A 22,487-nucleotide genomic window follows, 5' to 3' on the forward strand; every position below is an offset into this window, starting at 1 on the left:
CACTACTAAGCCCTTTTGGTGAAGATTCCCATTGGATAGCCCTGCTTTAGGTTCTCACTTATCCTATGGTTATGGCATCTTTTTGGTGATAGAATTTGCTATGTCAGTGGGACATACCAAGTATCTTCTCCTCATGGTACACTGGAAAGTTCAACTGGCCTTAGGATTAGCTTTGTTATTCAGGTTAATTCTAAAAATTATATATGTATATATATAACAAAGCATTTTCTATTGTAGCAAAGAAATGAAAACTAAAGCAGTTCCCATCAGTTTGGGAAGTAGCTGAACAATTATGACATATGAATGGGGAAATGTTATTTTGAGGCAGGAAGAACAAGGGTATTTGCCCCATTAAGTGATCCAGGAGAGAGCCTCCCTCTGGAGCTGACCATCCAGTAATAGATCTCCAGATGTCCCCAAGCACTGAGCAGCTCTAACTCTCCCCACAAGTTGACATGTCTGGAAGTGCGAGGAAAACAAATTACGCTAAACTAAAGGGTTTAGAGTTGGAAGTGACATTAGAGGCAACCTGGCCCAACTCCTTCATTTTTGAGATGGAGAAAACTGAGACCTAAGATCACCCAAGTAGGTCGGATCTGAATTCACCCAAAAGCCACTGACCCCAAGCAATGCTCTCTGAATTGTCTCCCTGCTTTAGAGTTGGAAAAAGATCTCTTGAGACTCTTTTGTCTAACTCCATACATTTTATAGAAGGAAAATGAGACTCAAGAGCAGTTTATCTATAGTCATCCTGCCAAGGACAGCAAGGTGGTTCAGCAGATGATTGCTGGGGCTGGGGTCAGGATTCATCTTCATGAGTTCAATTCTGGCCTTAGAAACTTAGTAGTTGTGTGACCCTGGGCAAGTCACGTAAGCCTGTTTGCTTCAGTTTCCTTATTTGTAAATTGAGCTGAAGAAGGAAATGGCGAGCGACTCTAGTATCTTTAACTCCAAATGGGATCAGGAGTCAGACACAACTAAAAAATAGCATGTGACCATAATGTCAAGATCTAAACCCAGATCTCCTTAACTCCAAACTCAGTGCCCTCTACACTATACCCCAGGCCTATTGCATAGTCCCACGCTGGTTGGCTGTATGTTTGTAGGAGGGACATTTTACCCAATGGAAAGTAATAGAAATAGAATTTCAAAGCTGTTTTTGTGCTAGGGAAACTTAGGTGGGCAGTGTCTGGATGGATGCACTGTTTGTGTGGGTCTGGTGTGTTTATACAGGTGGACCCAGAAATGTACAAGCAATTGCTTTCTGTAGCAGAGAAACAGAGGTAAAGCTAAAGGTGTTCTAAAGACATGAGAGTTCCTGTTGGCTGAGGTCTAGGACAACAGGGTGGGTGAACTAGCCTTCAAATGGGACCAGGGAGCTAGACAGGGAGGAAGAGATGAATGACCTGAGAAGGTCAGCTTTTCAGGATGTTTTATGGAAAAAAAGACATTGATTCTTTGCAGGAAGGGTCTTGTGGGATGGATAATTAAAAAACAGCCCAATTAAATCTCTTCACCCCAAGGAAGTCATAATGAAGATCCATGCTGTATTTAATTTGAAATTTAAATGTTGCTGATCCTGAGTCTCTTCATCTTTACCTCCAAACCTCTTCAACTGATGGGATAGAAAAGAATAGGAACTTGAGAGACAAAGCCCAATCTTCTCTTCCTAGTAATTCATTCCACAGGTGTCCACTGAGTATCTTCTGAGGACTAGAGCTTGGCCTCCCTTTATGGAGGTCCCCATAGAGTTCAAGCCCATGCTTTTCACTTAGTGATATTTCTTTAATTCCAGGACACTGTAGAGAGAATTAGGCAGTGGAATCCAGCCTTTGGCAAAATAACTGAATTGTTTGACTCTTTTTTTGAACCATACAACTTGCCTAGTGATCTTGACCCATTCACTCACATTTCCCATCTCTCTCATCCTTAAAATGGAGATCATGGTCTTTTCCAGGGATATCTAAGAAAGATGTTGAGATAGATTGTGGAAGCAAATGATAAAGGTTTGGAAGGCAGCTTTTAAAAATATGAAATTGAATTTCCTAAATACAGCTTTTTAAAAAAGTATATGTAAAATTTTACACAATAATCTCAACAGTACCCTGTTTATTGGTGTCCTTTTCTTAACTTCCTTCTGCTCCCTTCTATGGATAATTTAAACTTTTACTGACACTTTTTTTGATCATACATTTCCCTCAGTAACTATCTCCTGCCCTCTGTAAAAGCCCTCTTCTGTAACAAAAAGTTACAGCCAAGAAAAACAAATTCACATATTAGTTGAGTCTAAATATTTATGTAGAGCTTTAAGGTTTGCAAAGTGCTTAAATAATACATTATCTCATTTGATCTTCACAACAATCCTGGAAGGTAGGAGGGATGATTATCTCTGTTTTACAAATGTGATAACTGAGGCCAAGAAAGATTAAATGGCTTGTGTAGAGTCATATAGCAAGTGCCTGAGAGAGAATTTGAATTCAAGTCTTCCTGAGTTCAAATGCTTTGCTGCGTGAATACTTCATTCTGCACCATCTCTCTGGAGTTTTGATGGATCACTGCATTGATCTAAATTCTTTCAAGGTTGTTTTACTTTATAACATTGCAGTCATTGCAAGAATTGTTCTCTTGGTTCTGCTAATTTCACTTCATATAATTCTTTCTAGGTTTCTCTGAATTTATTTTTTCCATTATTTCTTAAGGCAAAATAACAGTTCATTGCATTCATGTCATAGTTGTTCAGCTACTCCCCAAAATGATGGGAATTGCCTTAGTTTTCATTTCTTTACTACAATAGAAAATGCTATTATAAATATTTTTATATATGTGACTCTTTTCCTTCTGCCTTTGACCTTTTTGAAGAACATGCTTATTACTTACAACACTGGGTTAAGGATATTCAGCTTAATGATTGGGAGATATAGTTTCAGAGAAATTGCTTGACAGAATAGTTGGAACATCACAGTTCCATCCACAATATATTAGTATGTCTGTCCTCCCAAAATTATGTCCTCCCTCATTAAATCCAATTCACTTACACTTGAACATCATGGCATCACCTCCCTGATGGCATGGTCCTCTTCAAAAACAAAAGATAAAACAACAATAACTCCAATATTTGTCATTTTCCTTTTTTTTTAAATTATCTTTGCTAATAATCTAATGCCTATGAGCTAGAACCTCAGTTGTTTTAATTTGAATTTATTTTATTATTAGTGATTGATAATAGCCCCTTCTCCTTTCAGCTTTCTTTTGTACATTGTCTTTCTCAAAAAGCATGTAAACTTTTTGGGGGCAGAAACTACCTTTATTTTTTTTTTTTTCTACTCATATTCCCAAGGGCTTAGAACAGTGCCCAGTACATAATAAATGCTAAATAAGTTTTTCTTGACCATGCATGATTTTGGAATACTTTTATTCCATTATTTATTTAATTTATGATTAATTTCATATCTTGCATTTCTTCTTCTTTTTTCCCCCCCTGAGGCAATTAGAGTTAAGTGACTTACCCAAGATCACACAACTAGGAAGTATTAAGTGTCTAAGGCTGGATTTGAACTCAAGTCCTCCTGACTTTAGGGCCAGTGCTTCTATCCACTGTGCCATTTAGCTGCCCCTTGCATTTCTTCTTTTTGAGAACTGCCTACTCACATTCTTTGACATATATCTATTGGCAATGCTCTTGATATGTAGTCACATCAATTTCCTATATATCCTGGATATCAGACATTTGTTGGAGAAATTTGCTGCAAAGAATTTTACCAATTAGCTCTTTCCCTTCTAATTCTAACTACATTAATTTTTTTCGTGGAAAAATATTTCAACTTTATGTAATCGATATTGTCATTTTATTAGAGAGCCCTCTATCCTGTCTTCTATAACAGGAATGAAGAGATTGGGACTTATCTGGGTAGAAATCTTGTAGGATTCTCTCCTGGATTTTCTGTCTCTCTTCTTGGAACTGTTCTGGCTTGTAGGTTTCCTCTCTCTGTCCATCCATAGTCCCTCCAATAGTTGTCATTTTCCCTTTTTTTGGTCATCTTTGCTAATCTGATACACGTGAGCTAGAATTACAATTGTTTTCATTTGGATTTATCCTAGCCCTTTTTAGCTTTCTATTGTGCATCGCCTTCTCTAATTAGAATGTAAGTGTTTTGGGGCAGGGACTTTTTTTCTTTTTTTCTTATTTGTACCTTTGGACCACTGAACTTTTCCCTCAGCTGAGGTAGCTTGATATTCTGGATCAGTGGATGATTGACAATTGCTCCTCGCTCTGGCCTTTGTGTATTGTACTGACTGGTCTGCAGGCAGTCTTCTTGTTGGAGTCTTCTTACCTAGAGCAGAGAGGTCTCATGACTTTTACTGAGGTGACTTATCTGCAGCTTCTTCACTCTCCACATCATGGGTTGCTCTGAGGGTTTGGATACTTTAGTTCAGAGCACATATGCCCTAGACATCTGTATGACTGATTCCACACTAAATGCAGATCTGGGCTTGGCCTGAAAGATCATCCCGTAATTTGCTATTAAGGAACTGGTCTGGTTTTTTACTTCTCAAAAATAGGTGGGTAAGGCTTTATTGATACCTTCTGCTTTTATATTAATGATTTCTAGATAGGCTCAGATCTTCTCTTATAAAATACAATATCAAAAAAACCTCCCAAAAACCAACCAGTTAAGCAGCTCGATATAATTCAGTGACTGCCTTTGGCAGTATATGAAATATTTTGCATCCAGAGTTCCCTCCTATTCCATCCTAACTTTCTACTGAAAGGAGCTCTTCTCTAGATCCTATGTTGGCCACTGCAATTATTCAGCATTGGTTTTTCATTTAAATGATCATAAGTATTGTGCATCTTGTTTCTTTTTTTTTTAAGCATCTATTTTCTCATTTAAAAAGAACGTTAAAAATAAATAATAAAAGAAAAAAAGAATTTGTTTTTTATCTTCCTGAGATAAAGATCTTAAGTTTTTACAGTAATATATGTAACATCACTAAATAAATAACTCATATTACTATCTCACTTTACCTTTTCCTCATCATTCTTCCCACTTTCACCCATTTCACCATTTTCTCAATCCTGTGAGGTCTGTTATATAAATATTATATATGTATCATCATACCCATTTTACAGATGAGGAAATTGTAGTAACTAGAGTAAGGAAGGATAGGAGACTCGTATCTGAAAAACCTTTTTGGGCTGTGGTTTGAGACTCTGGGAAAAATCACTATCCTTCTCCAGGCTTCTGTTTCTTTTCACTCTCAATACAGTCTCTGTGGAGTATTTTTTTGGTATGGCATTTGTGAGAGAGAACTGGCAATTCCTATGATGGGAAAAGTTAGTGTCCTTATTCTAAACCAAACAGGAATGGTTTATTCAGTCCTGACCAAGTATGGAACAAATTTCTCAGCCCCCATCAGCTTTTTCAAAGCTTTTCATTTACCTGGTATTAGCAGTGATCCTCCCAGGTGGAAATGATCTTTCCTTTCCCAACCTCAAAGAACAAGTACTTTGAACCTCTCTTTTTAAAAGAAAAAAAGATTTATTGATGCTTTTGGTTGTTACATCACAATTATTTCCAAATATTGCTCTCCCCATAGGGAGCCTTTCCTGGTAATAAAGAAAATAACTTCTGACAGCAAATGTAAAATTCCATGTTCATCTCTTTAATGAAAAGTGGGAGTAGATTTCTCTTTTGTTTCTATGACATTCTTTGTTGTCATTTTAATTCTATGCAACATTTTGTGAGCCCATTTGGAGTTTTCCTGGCAAAGATACTGAAGTGGTCCTCTAGCTCATTTTACAGATGAGAAAACTGAGGCAAACAGAGTTAAATGGTTTGCTCAGGGCCCCACAGCTAGTCAGTGTCTGAGATTTGAACTTGTGAAGATGAGTCTTACTGATTCTGGACCCAGTGCTCTATCTACTTTGCCACCTAACTGCACCTTCATTCTGTTCTATTTTTAAACAGGGGCTCTGTAAAACATTAGACTATTCTATTCTAATTTTTCATAATAATCATTGAATGATCATTGCATAATATTTCATATTTGTGTGTTGCTATAACTCCGTGGAATTATAACTCCAATGAGATAGAGATCATGACCCATTTTAAAATTATTTCTTCCACAGTGTTTTGCATTTAAATACATTTATAAATAATTCAAGTGAAATATCCAGAAAACTGACACCAAGTATAAAAATCTTAAAAATTTGACACTAATGAGTGGAATTCTTTCTAAAGTAGATGATAGTTGTTCCTGTTGTTTCAGCCAGAGTAAGTTTGTTCATAATAACATAAGTTTGATTCTGTTTTAGGATTCCAGATCATTAGTATCTTGATACTTTGAGGAACTGATTTTGTCGGTGGGTCTTCTCTCCATGGACATAGATCATAACTCTTCTAAAACTTAATAAACAGTGTTCATGATATGCTAAGGGGAAAAATATTTGATGATGAACTGGGTTGGTCATTATATTATATATATATGTAACTTATCACTAATCCTGGATTTGGGGTCATTATTATGAATATTCATTATCTGTTAGTAAAAGCTGCATAGTCTATGGTAACTAAGTAGCATAATGGATAGAGCATAAGGCTAGGAATCAGAAAATTCATATTCCTCACTTCAAATCTGGCCTCAGATACTTACTAGCTGTATGACCCTGGGCAATTGCCTCAGTTTCCTCTTCTGTAAAATGAGCTGAAGAAGGAAATGACAAACTACTCCAGTATCTCTTCCAAGAAAATCCCAAATGGGGATTCAGAACAGTCAGACACAATTGAAATGATTAATTCAACAGCAGAGTGTGTGAAGAGCTTTTCCACTAAATGGCCCCAGGTTTTTTTACTTTGTAAATTCTGACTGCTTTTTATAGTTTTTTTTCTCATTCATCTCAATCTAGCTGTTTTATATATATATATCTTTTTTTTTTTTGAAAAGTAATTGAGATTAAGCGACTTGTCCAAGATCACACAGCTGTTAAATGTCTGAGGCTGGATTTGAACTCCTGAGTCTAGGGCCAGTGTGCTATCCACTGCTCCATCTAGCTGCCCCTGTCATATCATTTCTTGATATTTTCAGCAAAGTAACACCTTGCCCCATCTTCCGTTTTCTACATCTAATCTGCTGTGAGTTAAGAAGTCACATAAGAAAAGCTATTAGATCATACAAAACATTAAGAGTAAGCCAGTCCTGAGTAGGAATAGCTTGTTTTTTGTATTGTTACTGTTTTTTAACTTATTCTCTTCTGACTACATAAGCACAGACTTTTTGATATTCTGTTTTTTAACTTCTAATAATTTTTTCTTAATTCTGAGTTCAGAGCTTAGAGAGTTAAACCTTCAATATAAACAGCATGAAATAACAATTTCTTAGGAAGCACATGATTTATTTTTTTAAATAGCTTAAATAAATCATGGTAATAATTTACTCAAGAAGCTTTAACTCTGGCCTTCAGTTTCTTCCTCTCCTGGACCTTTTCACTTTGCAAACTCCTCATGTTCAGGGCCAGAGCCTTAGGCATTTGGATGATTCTTGGGCTAGCCTAGGAGGCTGGAAATTTCCTAGCGCTATAAAGACAGATCATATCCCTCCTTTCCTCTGCTTCCTCCGTAATTTCCCAGAACAGGCCTCCATGTCAATGTTCCTTTCCTTAAGCAAGCTGACTTCTTTCTTTTTTGCTCTCTTTCAGTCTCTCTTCCCTTTCTTTCCCTTTCATCTTTCTTATGTCCTTCTGGTAGGCACTTAATTGTTGCTAATGCTATTTGTCCTTCATTCCCATGACATCAGGGAGGGGATGCCATAACATGCAAATGAATTGGATTTAAGTGAGGGAGGGCTGTGCAAGGTCATCAGCCTCACTATCTCCCCTAGAGCCATCTGGTTCCAGTGGCAAGATATAGATCAGGAGGACTGGAGATGGCCCTGGATGCAGTGGGAGACCTTGGCCTATTTTTAAGCCAAGGTCTTCAACAGGTCTCAGTTTGACTTAAAAAATGTTTATTGACTGATTAGCTGTCTGGTGGTCTCTGTGTTCCCATCTCTTTCTTTGTCTCTCAGAACTTTAACCCCAATTGCCCCAGTGAATCTAAGGCTTGTTCTTTCACTATTTAATAAGTTACTGACATTCCTCCAGACCCACTCCCCCACTGCTACCCCAACTCCCTGTTTGGAGAATGGATCTTAGTTAAAAATTTCCACTCCATAATCCTCTAGGTCTAGTCTGGTCCTTTCTCCCAGACATTCAGGTCCTGCTTCCTTCATTAGGATAGACAAAGACAGCCATGCTATATTCAAGATTGACACTATTAATAATAGTTTAACGATAACTTACATTGGGATCATAGTTAACCAAAGAATATAGGAACATAAGAGCTGCAATGCTAAGCATTAGACACTTGGAAAACAATAAAGATTATATATATGGAAGCAAAAGAGAGAGATATGTGATCAGTGAAAATAGCTAAATAGAATCATTACATAAGTACACTTGGGAGGCCCTGACTAACTGGGGATTGTGAGCAAGGGTTATTTAAGGAAATATTCCAGGAGCAGATGAGGCAGAAGTGGGACTAACTGGGCTAGCTGAATGTCGGTTCCTACTGGAAGTGCTGTCCCCATGGCAACTACCATGGCCTTTCCTTGTATCTTGGTGACTCTTCCCACCAAGCAGTTAAACCACTGCCCCTAGACCACCTCTCTGCACAACAGATTGTGTTCATTCAGGCATGCCTTTCAAGGGGCTGTCCTGTCCCCAAGAAGGATGAAGATCAGGCTACCCCCTCCCTCTGGGCTTACCTGACCCACAGTCAAAGTACTGTGCTACTCATTTAGAGGCTCCTTCCTCCTTGTTTTTGTACAGACCTGGGAGCTTTCAGTGAGGAAACTCAGCCAATGCAAACCAGTAGCTGGTCTATGATCTTAAATTATAGTCTAAGAGCATTGAAATGAAATAATTCCTCCAGGGTCACAGAGTCTATATCAGAGATAAGAAAGATTTGAACCTGATATTTTTTCTGACTTGGGAGGGCTGGTATTCTGACTATTCTGCGATGCTGTCTCTCGCTTCTCATCCCCGTTTCTCTATGAAAGTCTTCCTCTGATGTCTCATGGTATTGTAGAGAACCTTGATGTTATATAGGAGTTTGGGGGCATCTCCTCTCACCTATAGCTGAGGTGGAATCCTTTGACAAAATAACTGATAATGTGGGTTATCTAGCCTTTGTTGGAATACCTTTCCTCATCAATATTTACTACCTCCTAAGATCACCTATTGGTCTTTAAGGTGGCTTTAATGGCTGAGGTGTTCCTCAACCTCTGGCCTAAATCTGCTTCCCTATCCTACAGCCATTGCTGCTGGCTGTCTGAGTTGGATCCCTTTTTGTCAAGTCATCTCTTCAAACTCTTCGACCCAAGCTTCTCAGGAGATGTTCTTGTGTCTTGCTATGGCTGGTTCTCAGTGTTTGTGAGGAGTGCTCCTTTTTTCCTTGGTGCTAGTCAGGTTCTCAGGGGTTAAACTCCTCAAGAATACTCAGCATTTAGTGGGTGTCCTTGGTGGACCTGCCTTCCCCTCTGGAGGGGGTCAGGAGTTGGAGAATAAAGATCTAGAAAATGGCACTTAGTTAAAGGAAAAGGAACTTTAAAAGGGAAGGGATTCTGGCAGGTCTAGTCCAGCCTACCTCAGCCATGACCAGCAGTTAAATAGTTACAGACGTGCTGATAAAATGCCCCAAATTCCTGGTCTAGCCTCCGGTGGGGAGGGTGTCTGGCAAATGTCAACAATAAAAAATGCATTTTAATGGCACATAATGCAGCCGCTACCGTAGGGAGAGCCCAGCGAGGCCAGATGAAGCAGGTTTGAGCAGTGGTAACTACTGAAGGACACTCCTGGGAGCTTGGACACTCTCTCTACTTGGAGTCTTGCTGAGTTGTGACCCACAGGACTCCCAAGTCCCAGGGGAGCTAAAGCGGGGCTTGGGAACAAGAGGCTAGGCCTGGGGCATCCTTCTTGTTCAACTGAGTTGAAGAAGCAACTGATGTGACAGGGTCAGTAACTGACCCCAGAGTTTGATTATCTGTCTCCTTCTACCTTAGGCTGAATTAATTCTGCTCTATGCCCTGAAATGGCAGCTATTACTTCCTGGGGATGAAGTTTTCTTCAAGAAAATCCTGAGGGTTTGGAGGCAACAAGATTTTTTTTGGCTTAGAATGTTCTTTTTCTTTTCCTGAAAGAGGGAAGTGACTAGGATGAGTGGTACTCAAGGTTATAGATTTAGAATTGAAAGGGATTTTAGGGATTACCCAGTCTAATCCTTTCATTTTACAGATGAGGAAACTAAGGGTTTATGGGATGTACAGAAGCACAGAAGCTGAAGGTCTACAGATCTAAAGTGTGAGGTTTTTACCTTAGAGGTCCAATCCTCTCATTACTGTGGCCAAGGTTCATAGAAACATGGCTCTAGAGCTGGAAGGGACTTTAGAGATGATATAATCTAATCTCTCATTTTACAATTTAACAAACTGATCCTGGGAATAAGGAAAGAAGGGGGAAAAAGGAGAAAACTAGAGAGTAGACAGAAAAGCAGAAATGAAGGGAAGGGGTAGGAATAGTTTTACTGCCAGATTCTGTGGAGCAGAATGCCCAGAGCAGAAGCTCGGTCTGGCCACCCAGCCCGTGTTGGCCCCCTCAGGGAGAGAGAGCAGCCAGTGTGGTCACCGGCTTAGTGCTGGCACTGGTGCATTTTAAACTCCGTTAAGGATTTTCTTTGAGTTCTCAGCTGCCCACCTTTGCACTCTCAGCTCTTAACAGTACTTTACTCCTAGTAAGTGCTTAATGAGTTTTTTGACTAGTTGTAGAGCAAAATATGCACACTTATGTTAGCATTTAAAGCTCCCCACGATGCCTTCCCCCCTACTTCTCCACTCTCATTTCCCATTACTCCCCAAACAGGACTTGTTCCCCGAACTCAACAGTTCACCTTGTTGTCCGTACCAGGCCATGCCCCATGATCCCTGTCCCCCATCTCCTTTCATCTTTCCTTATTCAGCTCAGGGATCATCTCTTTTATGAGGTCTTAGAATCACTTTACAACTGAGGCACTAAATTTATATTCATAATAATCTTTTAGCATAATAATATAAAAGTGTTATTATAACACTTTTCTCCCCAGTCTACTTCTCAAATATTGGGCATTCACTTTTTTTTTTCCAGTTTTTGCCACAATAGAGAGTGTTGGAATAAATTTTTTTGTATATTTATTATCTTTCTCTGTCTTTGATCTTTTTGAGGTACATGAATAAAAAGAATACTGGATCAAAGAGTTTACTCAGATTGGTGACTTTTTTGTATATGGTTTCAGATTGTTTTCCGTGATAGTGGAACCAAGTTGAGATCACAACAGCAATGCATTCACGTACCTGCCTTTCATCAATTGTCATTTTCATCTGTGCCATCTTGACAGGAGTGAGGTGGACCCTCAGACCTGTTCTCATGTGCTTTTCTTGATTTGGACCATGTTGTCATTTCTCTTCAGGGCCCCCTGTGTCCTTTTTAAATCTTTTAAATCTTATTACTTTTCTTCTTCCCCAAACATCCCTAGATTCCTTTGGTCTGATCTCTGTCCTTTGTTTCCATTACAGGTTGTAATGACTTATATTTATTGGTGTACATGTTGTATTTCTCTGGGGGAAAATAAGTTCCTTGAGGACAAGGACTGCTCTGTTGGTCCTTTCTTTAATAAAACAAGCATTTATTTCTTCTATACTTTCCCCTCCCACTGTTAAAAGAAAAACAAAGCCCTTATGATAGATGTTTGTTGTCAGAAGAGATAGATTCTCACAGTGGCCATGTCCAAAGATATTTTTCGATCTGTGTCCTGAGTCCATCACCTTTCTCCTGGGAGCTGGGCATGTTGCTTCATCATCAATCCTCTGCAGTTGGAGATGGTCGTTGAACTGATGAGAGTTCTTAAGTCTTTCAAAGTTGTTTGTCTTTATGATAACATAGTTATTATAGAAATTGTTCTCCTGGTTCTACTTACCTCATTCTGAATCAGTTGGTTGTCTTCATGTCCCAGTCCCACTGAATTGCAGTGAACCTGCAGGAAAAGCAGGTCTTAGGCGACAAAATGCTCATGGCATTTCCTTCTTTTTTCAGATCATTCTCAACTCCATGCACAAGTACCAGCCTCGGCTGCACATCGTGAAGGCTGATGAGAACAATGCCTTTGGCTCCAAGAACACGGCCTTCTGCACACATGTGTTCCCAGAGACCTCCTTCATTTCGGTGACTTCTTATCAGAACCACAAGGTATAGCGAGCGTTCTTCCTGCTTGCTTTGATTACCAACCCGCATCCTGCCTGCCCCCTGTCCTGGGAGGCGATCCAGGAGACTAGACATGTCACCCACCCTGTTAATAGGGAACAGGCTGAGCAGTGCCATCGGCATGGAACGGAGGAAAACTAAGGTCTTGGCACATAATCCCAAAGAGGAAGCGTCACTGAGGACACCGGGTTCTCACTGAAGCCTTTTAGGGGTACCTGGCCCTGTTTCTGGTTCCCTACTTAGACAAGTCTCTTGTCTAGTGTCAGTTCCCCCACTCTAGATCAGCCCTAAGGATCCATCCGGCCTCTGTCTATGTTCCATAAGATTCCCCTGATAGTAGGAAGAGCCACCTAGGCCAGGGCCCACAGCCATGGGGCTGCCTCTCAGATCAGCAAGCAAATCTAATAATGACCTGGAAGAATCAGAAATCTGAAGCAAAACATGACACGTTATAGGTACTTAGGGAGTGAGACAAGCACACACTGAGAAACACTGGGCATGGATTGGGAGTGGGGACACTTCAATTTTTTTTCCCTTTACCTCCTCTCTTTTCTTGGCGTATGACTGGTTATTCCAGAAATTGTTCTCCTGATTTTGTCCATTTCATTTTGCATGAAGTAATTCTGATCGAGCTCTGGCTGCAGCTCGCTGGGAAGGAGGTAGACTGAGGAAAAAATGCCCAAGAAGTAGGGCATCTGCCCATTTGAAAGATGACTGGAAGAGAGCCTTGCCCCCAGGGGCTGGCAGCTCCATCCCTTCCAATTACTCAGAATGGGCAAGCTGAGCTCATTCTGTGTCTATCCCTCTTATAATTCTTCCTTCCTCCTCAAATCTCCTGCTCTTATTCTCGATGCCATGGGGAATGAGTAGATGCCAACTTTGGTGTCCTGGATCCCTTGGTTCCTCTGATAGGTCTGCAGAGTTAAACTAGTTCCTTTTGGTTTGAACCATGGGCTTTGAATAGCTCCCATATGACAATGGAGCTGGGACCTCTTAAGCTTGAGGCAGTGGAATACTCTTATAAAAGAAGGGTTTGGGTGACTTAGGGATTTGGGAGAAGCTGTAATTGGGTTGTGGGAAGGATAATGGAGACAGCATCACTTCTCTCTGGTTATTTGGAAATGGCTGATCCCTGAGCAAACTCAACAGATTGGGATATTTGAGACTTGTTCACTTGGAACTCTCCTTTGGGACCAGAGGATCTTTCTCTGTTCCAGACCTTCTGGAACGTTTGGATTTGCTAATTGAGTCTGAGCACTTTGATCCACTGAGGGCCGCTAGGTTTGGCAGTGGAGGGAGCACCAGGAAGACCTGAGTTCCAATATGATCCCAGATACTTACTGGCTGTGTAAACCTGAGCAAGTCACTTAAGCCTGTTTGCCTCAATTTCTGCATCTATAAATGTGCTGGAGAAGGAAATGGCAAAGAGAAGCTTTACCAAGAAAACCCCAAATGGGGTCATGAAGTCAGACATGACTGGAAAATGACTGAACAACAACTTTGATCTAGCATCCACTTTCCCCATGACTTCATAAAAATAGGTACACTGATCTTGCCCAGGGCAGAATCTTTGCTTGTTCTTCTCTCCCTCCATCTTTTTCCTGTTACCTTTGGGTGTTCTTGTATTCATCATGGCTACCATTACTTCTTTATAGTGACAGGTAGGATGAATTTCTACTTTCATTCAAGCATTTTTCCAACAGGGAATTTTTGGCTCTCTTCCAGGGTTGTATCCCATTTCTTTAACAAAATGGTAATGTAGGGCCAGGTTATTTGTGGGAGAGAAGGTGCTAGACTGGCAATGGAAATAGCAGAAAATGGACAGGTCACACCACTGCTAAAACAATACTGAGCCCTCCCCACAAAATGAAGAAAGATGGAGTTATGGGATACTGAGGTCAGGGAAAGTTAGTAAGAGCCTCTCAAAGCTGGACCAAGAAGAGATGGTCTCCTACATAACTCCTGCCCTCGAATCCATATTTATCCAAGAAAAGGACATTTTATGAGATGGCTATGAAATGAGACAAGCAAGACAAGAGAACAAAAGAAAGTCCAGATTGAAACATTGACAAGTAGGACAGCTTTGAAAGTTACAGGTTGACAGGGCAAGGTGCATCACTCCAACATTCATCCCTTTGGATAAAAGGAATAAATAGCTGTCTTGTTTTTAAGATCCAAAGTTAACCACAGAGGAAGTGACTTGTAAACAGAACTGGCTAAATTCTTTCAAGTTCCTTTACCCCAGGTATCCATCCATCTCTCTCTCTCTAACATGAAGTCATGATTAAGGACTCCACAGAGCTTTTGGTTATCTGGGTCAGATATATTTATATTTATTAGAAATTAAAACTGATAACATAAAAATAATTACATTTTCCAAAATAAGAAAATTTAATGAGGAAAAAAGTTATAGAATAGATCAATTATACCTTTAACAAGAAAACCAAACTGTTTATAATAGACACTCACAGTTTGATGTGTAAAAATTGAAATAAGAGATAACTTTTTAAAAAGGGCATGAAGCAGGTGCCTTGACTCTGAATCATTAAGAGTATATTCTAGGAAGTAACTATGTCAGTAACTCTTCTGTTTCCTTCTTGGACAGATCACACAACTGAAAATCGAGAATAACCCATTTGCCAAAGGATTTCGGGGCAGTGATGACAGTGACCTGCGTGTGGCTCGCTTACAGAGGTGTGAGAGGACAAAAACCCTGTCTTCAGTGGTTCATAGCCAACATAGCCAACAATTATATAGGGGGTTGAGGTGGAGGATAATTTTTCAGGGAAGGGCCCAGGAGTCCAGAGTCTCAGATTGGTTACTTATGAGTTAGGTGACCCAAGCTACATAACATCTATAAGTCTCAGTTTCCTTGACTGTTTCTGAGTTGTTCTGAGGATAAAATGAAATAATGTGAACATACTTTGTGAACAAGGACAATCTTTACTAGTGGGAAAGAGTTTTTAGTTATCTTTCTCTCCCTTCTCCCTTCCCTCTCTAGCAAAGAATATCCAGTGATTTCCAAGAGCATCATGCGGCAGAGACTTGTGTCCACTCAGCTTTCTGCTAAGCCCGATGTAAGCCCCCTCCATGGAGCCCATCAAGCGCTCCAGCACTATCAGTATGAGAATGGGGCACATATGCAATTTGCTGCTGCCGAAGGGCAAGAGCTACCCCTTAACACCTTCCCAGGGCAGAGAGACTCAGGGCTGTTCTATCATTGCCTGAAGAGACGGGGTAAGTAACAATCTCTCAGAACTGAAATTCTAGGAGGGTTGGAAGAAAAGAAGAAGGAAATAAGGAAGGGAAAGAAGGAGGGAGGGAAGGAGGGAGAGAAGAAGGAAAGAAGGAAAGAAGGAAGGAAGGAGGAAAGAAAGACACAGGGAGGGAAGAAGGAAGAAAGAAAGGAAGGAAGGAAGGAAGAAAAGAAAAGGGAGGAAGGGAAGAGGGGAAAAGGAAAGAAAAGGAGAGAAGGAAGAAAGTAGGGAAGGAAGGAAGGAGGGAAGGATAGAAGCTGTAAATTCCTTGTGAATGATGATTTTTTCATTCTTTATCTACATCCTCAGTGACTGGCATATAGTAGATGCTTAATTTATGCTTATTGACTGATTGATTAGAGCAGAGGTTTTAAGTTTTTTTATGTGTCATGGACCCCTCTGGTCAAGTGCTGAAGCCTATGAGCCCCTCCTCAGAATCATATTTCTAAATGCATAAAAGAAAAATTACAAAAGAAATTATTATATTGAACCATTATATATTAAAATAACCTTATCGAAAGATATCAAAGTACTTTTTTAAACAAACAAGTTCCCAGAGCCAGAGCTAGAGCTTTCTCTTCACAGGTCCATTCTACTTGCTCACTCTTCATCACTTTAGAATGGGGTAAGGACTGGGGAGAGAAAAGGACCTACATAAAAGACTCCCCTGGTCCCAGCTGGATCCCCTTACTTTCAGCTGCTGTTTCTCCCTTTTCATCTTGTTTCTTGAGCCTCACCAGACGTCACTGCCCTCTTGGTTTCTCTGGCTGCCTGTATTTGGAACTCAAGTCAAGTTTGCCCTGTGCTGGAGGCTCTTGGCAAAGGTTTGATAGGGGAGCTGGCCAAAACATTTGATTAGAATAAGGTTCTTGGAAAATCTCAGTCAAGGACTGAAAAAGAAGAATCATAATTACTAATATTTATAGAGCTGGGCAAGGTACTTAATCTTGTTTGTCTCAGTTTCCTCATTTATAAAATGGGGATACTAAATAATGGCACCTGCATCCCAGGATTGTTATTAGGATCAAAAGAGAATATATTTATAAATTATTTTGCAAAACTTAAAAACTTTATGTAATAGTGTATCTAGGGTATACTATAACATATTTTACATGTATAAGACTGCTTGCCATCTAGGGGAGGGGGTGGAGGGAGGGAAGGGAAAAGTTGGAATAGAAGTGAGTGCAAGGGATAATATTGTAAAAAAATTACCCAGGCATATGTTCTGTCAATAAAAAGTTATAATAAAAAAAAACTTTATATAAATGGTGATGATGGGGCAGTTAAACAACACAATGGATAGAGCCCCAACTCTGAAGTCAAGAAGATCTGAGTTCATATCTAACACCAGATACTGGGCAAGTCACTTACCTCTGTTTGCCTTAGTTTCTTCATCTGTAAAATGAGCAGAAGGAAATAGTAAAATTACTTCATTATCTTTACTAAATAAACCCCAAATGGGACAACAAAGAGTCACACACAATTTAAAAAAGAGTTCAACAACAACAACAATACTTTACAGCTTGCAAAGCACTTTACATATGTGATCTCTTTTGATCCTTATATAGCTCCGTGAAGTAGGAGCTGTTATTATCCCCGTTAAAACTGAGAGATTAAGTCACTTGCCTTGGGTCACACAGCTGCTGAGTGTTTTAAGACCAGTGATCTATCTATCTACTGTGTCTCTGCATGATACAACGAAAGAGCAATAGCTCTTATGTCAGAAGAACTGGATTTAAATTCTATCACTCACACTTCCTAGATTTGTGATCTTGAGTTGGTCCCTCCTTGGGCCTCAGCTCCTTTATCTGCAAAATGGACTGATTGGTCTCTGAATTCCCTTCCTTCCTTAGATCTATGATCCCAAGCTTCTAGCAATCATCCTACCCCTATTATTGCAAGTGATCCAGATCTGCCCCTTTTAGCCAAATTGCTCACGAATGTACCTGTAAGGGATGTCACAGTATGACTCAGGGTGGGTGTCTAGGAATGGAAATGACAAAAGGCATTGTTCTAGAGACTTTTACACCTTCTGAACCTTCTGAAAAAGATGAGACCTTTCAAGGCAATGGTGGTATTATTAGTGCAAAGGGCATTGAATTGGGACTTCGCTTAAATTCCAGCTCTGATATTTAATTAATCAGTCAATCAGTAAACATGTATTATGTCCTAGGTACATTGTTCAGTGCTGGGGATGCCTGTATGATTTTGATTAAGTCTTATGTAAAAAAAAGGGTCAGAGAAATCCTATTGAGATCTCTGGAGAGTCTGTAGTCTAGGATTAGGTTACAATCTCAGGGCAGATCCTCAACCCTTGCTGAATTTCAGTTCCTCCATCTATGGAATGGGAATGATAGTATTGCCTTTTTCTAATAATCTCACAAAACCAGTGAGTTGCTCTCTGTGAAAAAACTTTGGTGTCTCAGGAGAAAAGCAAGACAGACATCTAGGCTGTTTTCTCACAACAGAACTCAGGCCAGACTAGGGATGGCTGTCTTTAAGGCGTCATCATAATTCAATTGCTGATCATCACATAGGGATCCAAACAGCTCTGTAATACCGTGTGTGTGTGTGTGTGTGTGTGTGTGTGTGTGTGTGTGTGTAAGAGACTGAGGAGAAAGGGGTGAGAGGTAGAGATAAGCAACACTTAGAAAATGGCTACAGCACACTGCTAGTAAAGGATGAGGATTGGAGATGTCCAAGGCTATGATACACTTGGCAGTCAGAGCATCCAGGATAATACTCGTGAAGCCATTTCTGACTATCTTTGCCTGTGTGAACTGGGTCTCAGTTTCCTTATCTGTAAAGAGAGGGTTAGACTAAAAGGTGAATGCTGCACTTGAAATCAGGTGGATCTGAGTTCAAATCCTGGCTTGGGTACTTACTAACTCTGAGTAATTCTGAGTCTCCCCTACCCCAAATTAGGATCAGGTGACTTGGCCAGGATCACACAGCTAGTGTGTGTCTGAGGCGGGATTTGAACTCAGGTCCTCTTGACTCCAGGGCCATTGTCCCCTCTCCTGTGCTACCTAGCTGCCCTGCTCTGAGCATATCTTAATCTCTCTGAAGATTGATGATCTCTAGGGTTCCTTCTAGTTAAACCCATCATCCCATGATTTTTGAGGTCTCTTCCAGCTCCAGATTTCTGCCTAACATGTTAGGTGGGTGGCTGGGAAAGCAAAGGAGTTTTAGAGCAGTTTTCCCCTCCTCCCACTTGCATTTCTATAGCCCTGGGGCCTAAAACTTGTCTATAGCCTTCACCAAGACACTGGTTAATATAAAGGCTTTTTCATAGGGATGGGAAGAACACACGAGAAGCCACCTGAAAAGAGATTTTTGAATTTGTCAAGAAGGACTATTACAAAAGCACCCTGAGCCCTCTCTGGGGTCATGGAGTAGAGTGGTCAGTTTGGAGGGGAAGTCCCTATGTTTGAGGGAGGACCCTCCGGGAATCCAGCCTGGATTAGTGAACGCTAAGGCAGCCCAAGCTCTTCTCTCATAAACCAGTTCCGGGGACAGGGCAGCTCTGTCCATAAGTCCTCACTCCGTCAGTTCTCAGTACAAGGGGAAAGCAATGCAGACGGGGTTAGCAGTTCTGAGTTTGCGGTTGTGTTCGCCATCTCCCAGATGGGTGAAGAGAGGGAAGGGTACCTTGTGGGTGCCCTCTCCTTCCAAGGGCTGTACACCTTTGCAACGCAAGCATGACATCTCCTTTAACATCCTCCCCTCAATTTCATGCTGAAAGCGCGGCACAGTTGGAGGAGGATTGGAGCTGAAATTAGAAGGTCTGACCGGGAGGTCCGGTCTTGCTTTCGGGCCCCCGCACTTTTCCTCCCCAGCTCTGCCCCGTGCCAGCTCTCAGCCCAAACTGCCGCTCCGGCTGTGCTTCCCCCCAGAGCCGCGGGAGCCCGCGCAGAGGGCAGGCGAGCGCCGCGGGGCTCCCGTCTGGGACGCGGGACTCCCGGGGCCGGAGCTAGTCCCGGGCCGAGGCTCTCGTTAACGCTGCGTTTGTCTTCCTGCAGACAGCACCCGGCACCTAGACCTCCCCTGCAAGCGCTCCTACCTGGAAGCCTCCTCCTCGGTGGGAGAAGATCACTATTTCCGCTCGCCGCCCCCCTACGACCAGCAGATGCTGAGTCCCTCCTACTGCAGCGAGGTGGCTCCCCGGGAAGCCTGCATGTACTCGGGCTCCGGGGCCGAGATCGCCGGCGTGTCGGCGGTGGAGGACCTGCCCCCACCCCCGCTGAGCTGTAACATGTGGACGTCGGTGGCCCCGTACACCGGCTACAGTGTTCAGACCATGGAGACTGTGCCCTATCAGCCCTTCCCTGCTCACTTTACGGCCACCACTATGATGCCCCGGCTCCCCTCCGTGTCCGCGCAGAGCTCCCAGCCGCCGGGGAACGCTCACTTCAGCATCTACAACCAGCTCTCGCAGGCCCAGGCGCGAGATCGAGGGCCGTCCACCTCGTTTCCGAGAGAGCGCGGGCTGCCCCCGGTGTGTGAGAGGAAACCCCCCTCCCCGCACCTGAACACTGCCAACGAATTCCTGTACTCCCAAAGCTTCTCCTTGTCCAGGGAGTCCTCCTTACAGTACCATTCGGGAATGGGGGCCGTAGAGAACTGGACTGACGGGTGACTGGGACGCACCCACCGCGTGACACACAGTGTTACTGATCGAGGACATGTTAATCCAGTGTTCATCCCGGGGGAGTAGCCTGCACCATAGAGAACCCTACGTCGGGCATTGCCAAGGGGGGAAGGGTACATTTGGAGAGCCCCTATTTTCTGACCTGCTCCTGAGGCCGCGTCAGGAAGAAAGAACAGTGACCCACGAAGTGCCTCTAGTTCATCCACGCCTGGCACACCTCTGGCAGTGCCCAAAGGGTGGGAGTTGGGGTGGGAGGGTTGGTCGGGATAGGGTGTCTTTGGCAGGTTTCCACAGCACGATCCTGGGGCTGGGCAGTTCCAGAGGGAAATGTGCGTGATTTTTCAGGGGGGATCGCCACGGTTTGGGGAGATTGTAGGCATAGATTGGAATCTGACTCGAGGCTAGTTTTGGGAAAGAGCCTTCCATAACATTGGCTTTTGGTTCCTCACGATCCCCTTGGAAATCCAAGAAAGGAAAATCTATAGGGGATTCCAACAGGGTCAGGGAGATGACAAGTACCTTAACATAATTTTTTCTAGGTTTGTTTGTTTTTTTTCTAATTTAGAGGTAAGCCAGTAAGGAAGGGATCAAGAGCATCTCCTAGAGCTGCTCAGTTTTTGGCACTGCATCCCCCAGCCTTTGCAGCCCATGCGTGTGGGAGAACCTCATCTCTCAGACTCCATCTTCATCCCAGAATTAGCACTCAAGTAATTTAAGCTACACCCAGATGTGCCAAGAGGAGGCTATTGTGGAGCCAAAGTCAGGCATTGCTTGGAGAGAGTTCCGTCTCCTGGAGAATCCCCACCTTGGAGGGAAGAAGCCCAACAGAAATAAAAATGGGAGTTGAGAAAACATTCACTTCTTCCAAAGAATTCAGCTCATGAGCTCAGCCAGAAGCACAAGAAGGATTTTTGAACCAAGTTAAGCCCAGGCAATGATATGGATGTTTTCAACCAATTCACCAGTATCCGACATCACCAGGCTATATGTGTGACTGGTGTGGACTCTGCAATCCAATTTGGGAAATCACTACACTCTTTGCATGCTGAATAGCTATTTATATGTTATATAAATATATATCACCAAGGCAGGCCACATGTCCATTGCAGCTTTGCTTTTACAATCAAAATAATTAAAAAATGAATGTTGCGAGGGTTTTTGGAAAGACATCTATTTAATATTTTTTAATTACACCTTTTGATGTAAAAACTAAGAACTGGTTAGATAAAACCTATATATACTACAGATAAATCTTTATTAGAAGCCACATTAGATACAGGTGGTGGGGAGCATTAAGTGTTTTATTACATAGCATGGACGTTTTATTTTACATATCGGAACATAAAGCCATTTTTTAAACTACAAACTGTCTGAGTGCATTTCAATAATGACTTTCCCTTTCAGCTCACATGTGGTTTCTGCTGCCCTTTGACCCCACCCCCTTTCCCATGCAACATTTGCTCAGGAGCACACTTGAACTTCTATCTATTTACCCAGCCTGTCGACACCTCCAGCGATACATCAGATGTCATTTCCAAGCAAACAAAAACTCACCCTGAGATCCATCCCACTGGGCTCCAGATGGGGAGGTCACTGATGAGCTTGGTGCTGAAACAGGCTGGAGCCTTCAGATTGCACAGGGGAAGACAGGTTCCTGCCAGGGGCTTCTTCAGTCCACAGCTCCCATTCTCTCTTTGATACAGGGGAACAGTACTGGGAGGGGGTGGGCTGACTGGTAATGCAGGAGAGTCTTTTATAGGATACCCTCATCCCTGAGGGGTCACCTTTCATATGTCAAAGTGACCCAAAGTTAACATCAGGAAACCTGGAGGACTGTAACAAATGTGAGGAGGAAGGGAATCGGAGTGGTGGTCATGGCCTTTCCAGCCAGGAGGCTGAAGTTCCTTATTCTACAAGAAGCTATTGAGCTAAACGCCAAGGCTCAGGTGTTTATACCAGGAAGCCACTGGGATCAGAATAAGGAATTAATTAGGAAGAAAAGAGATTCAGAGACAATAAGAAGGAACTCAGAATCCCCTCTCCATTATGATCCTGGGACACGTACCCCCTTCTCAAATTTGTGAACTCCCATAGAACAGACATCTCAATGTGTCCTAAGGACTACCAAGCCTTGCTATTAGCATTATAGCTGCACCCATAGGTGGCTTTCCATCTACCCTGAGACTGAATTCTCTCTCCTTTTCCTATTTGAATTCTAGTGTTTAATAGCACTTGATGCATAATAAGGGCT

At 41.9% G+C, this 22,487-nt stretch overlaps 1 protein-coding gene across 1 annotated transcript in view; it reads left to right on the forward strand.

Moving 5' to 3' along the window:
* Positions 1 to 21,602, forward strand: part of TBX4 (T-box transcription factor 4) — a 51,676-nt gene extending 30,074 nt beyond the window's left edge. Inside the window, exons 6-9 of the mRNA XM_051994114.1 lie at positions 12,161 to 12,313; positions 14,934 to 15,022; positions 15,330 to 15,565; positions 19,608 to 21,602. Coding sequence (XP_051850074.1) covers positions 12,161 to 12,313; positions 14,934 to 15,022; positions 15,330 to 15,565; positions 19,608 to 20,224 — 1,095 coding nt within the window. The 3' untranslated portion in view covers positions 20,225 to 21,602. The remainder of the gene's footprint in view (positions 1 to 12,160; positions 12,314 to 14,933; positions 15,023 to 15,329; positions 15,566 to 19,607) is intronic.
* The last annotated feature ends 885 nt before the right edge of the window (positions 21,603 to 22,487 follow it).

This window comes from Antechinus flavipes, chromosome 4 (assembly GCF_016432865.1).
Source record: "Antechinus flavipes isolate AdamAnt ecotype Samford, QLD, Australia chromosome 4, AdamAnt_v2, whole genome shotgun sequence".
Classification (NCBI taxonomy): domain Eukaryota; kingdom Metazoa; phylum Chordata; class Mammalia; order Dasyuromorphia; family Dasyuridae; genus Antechinus; species Antechinus flavipes.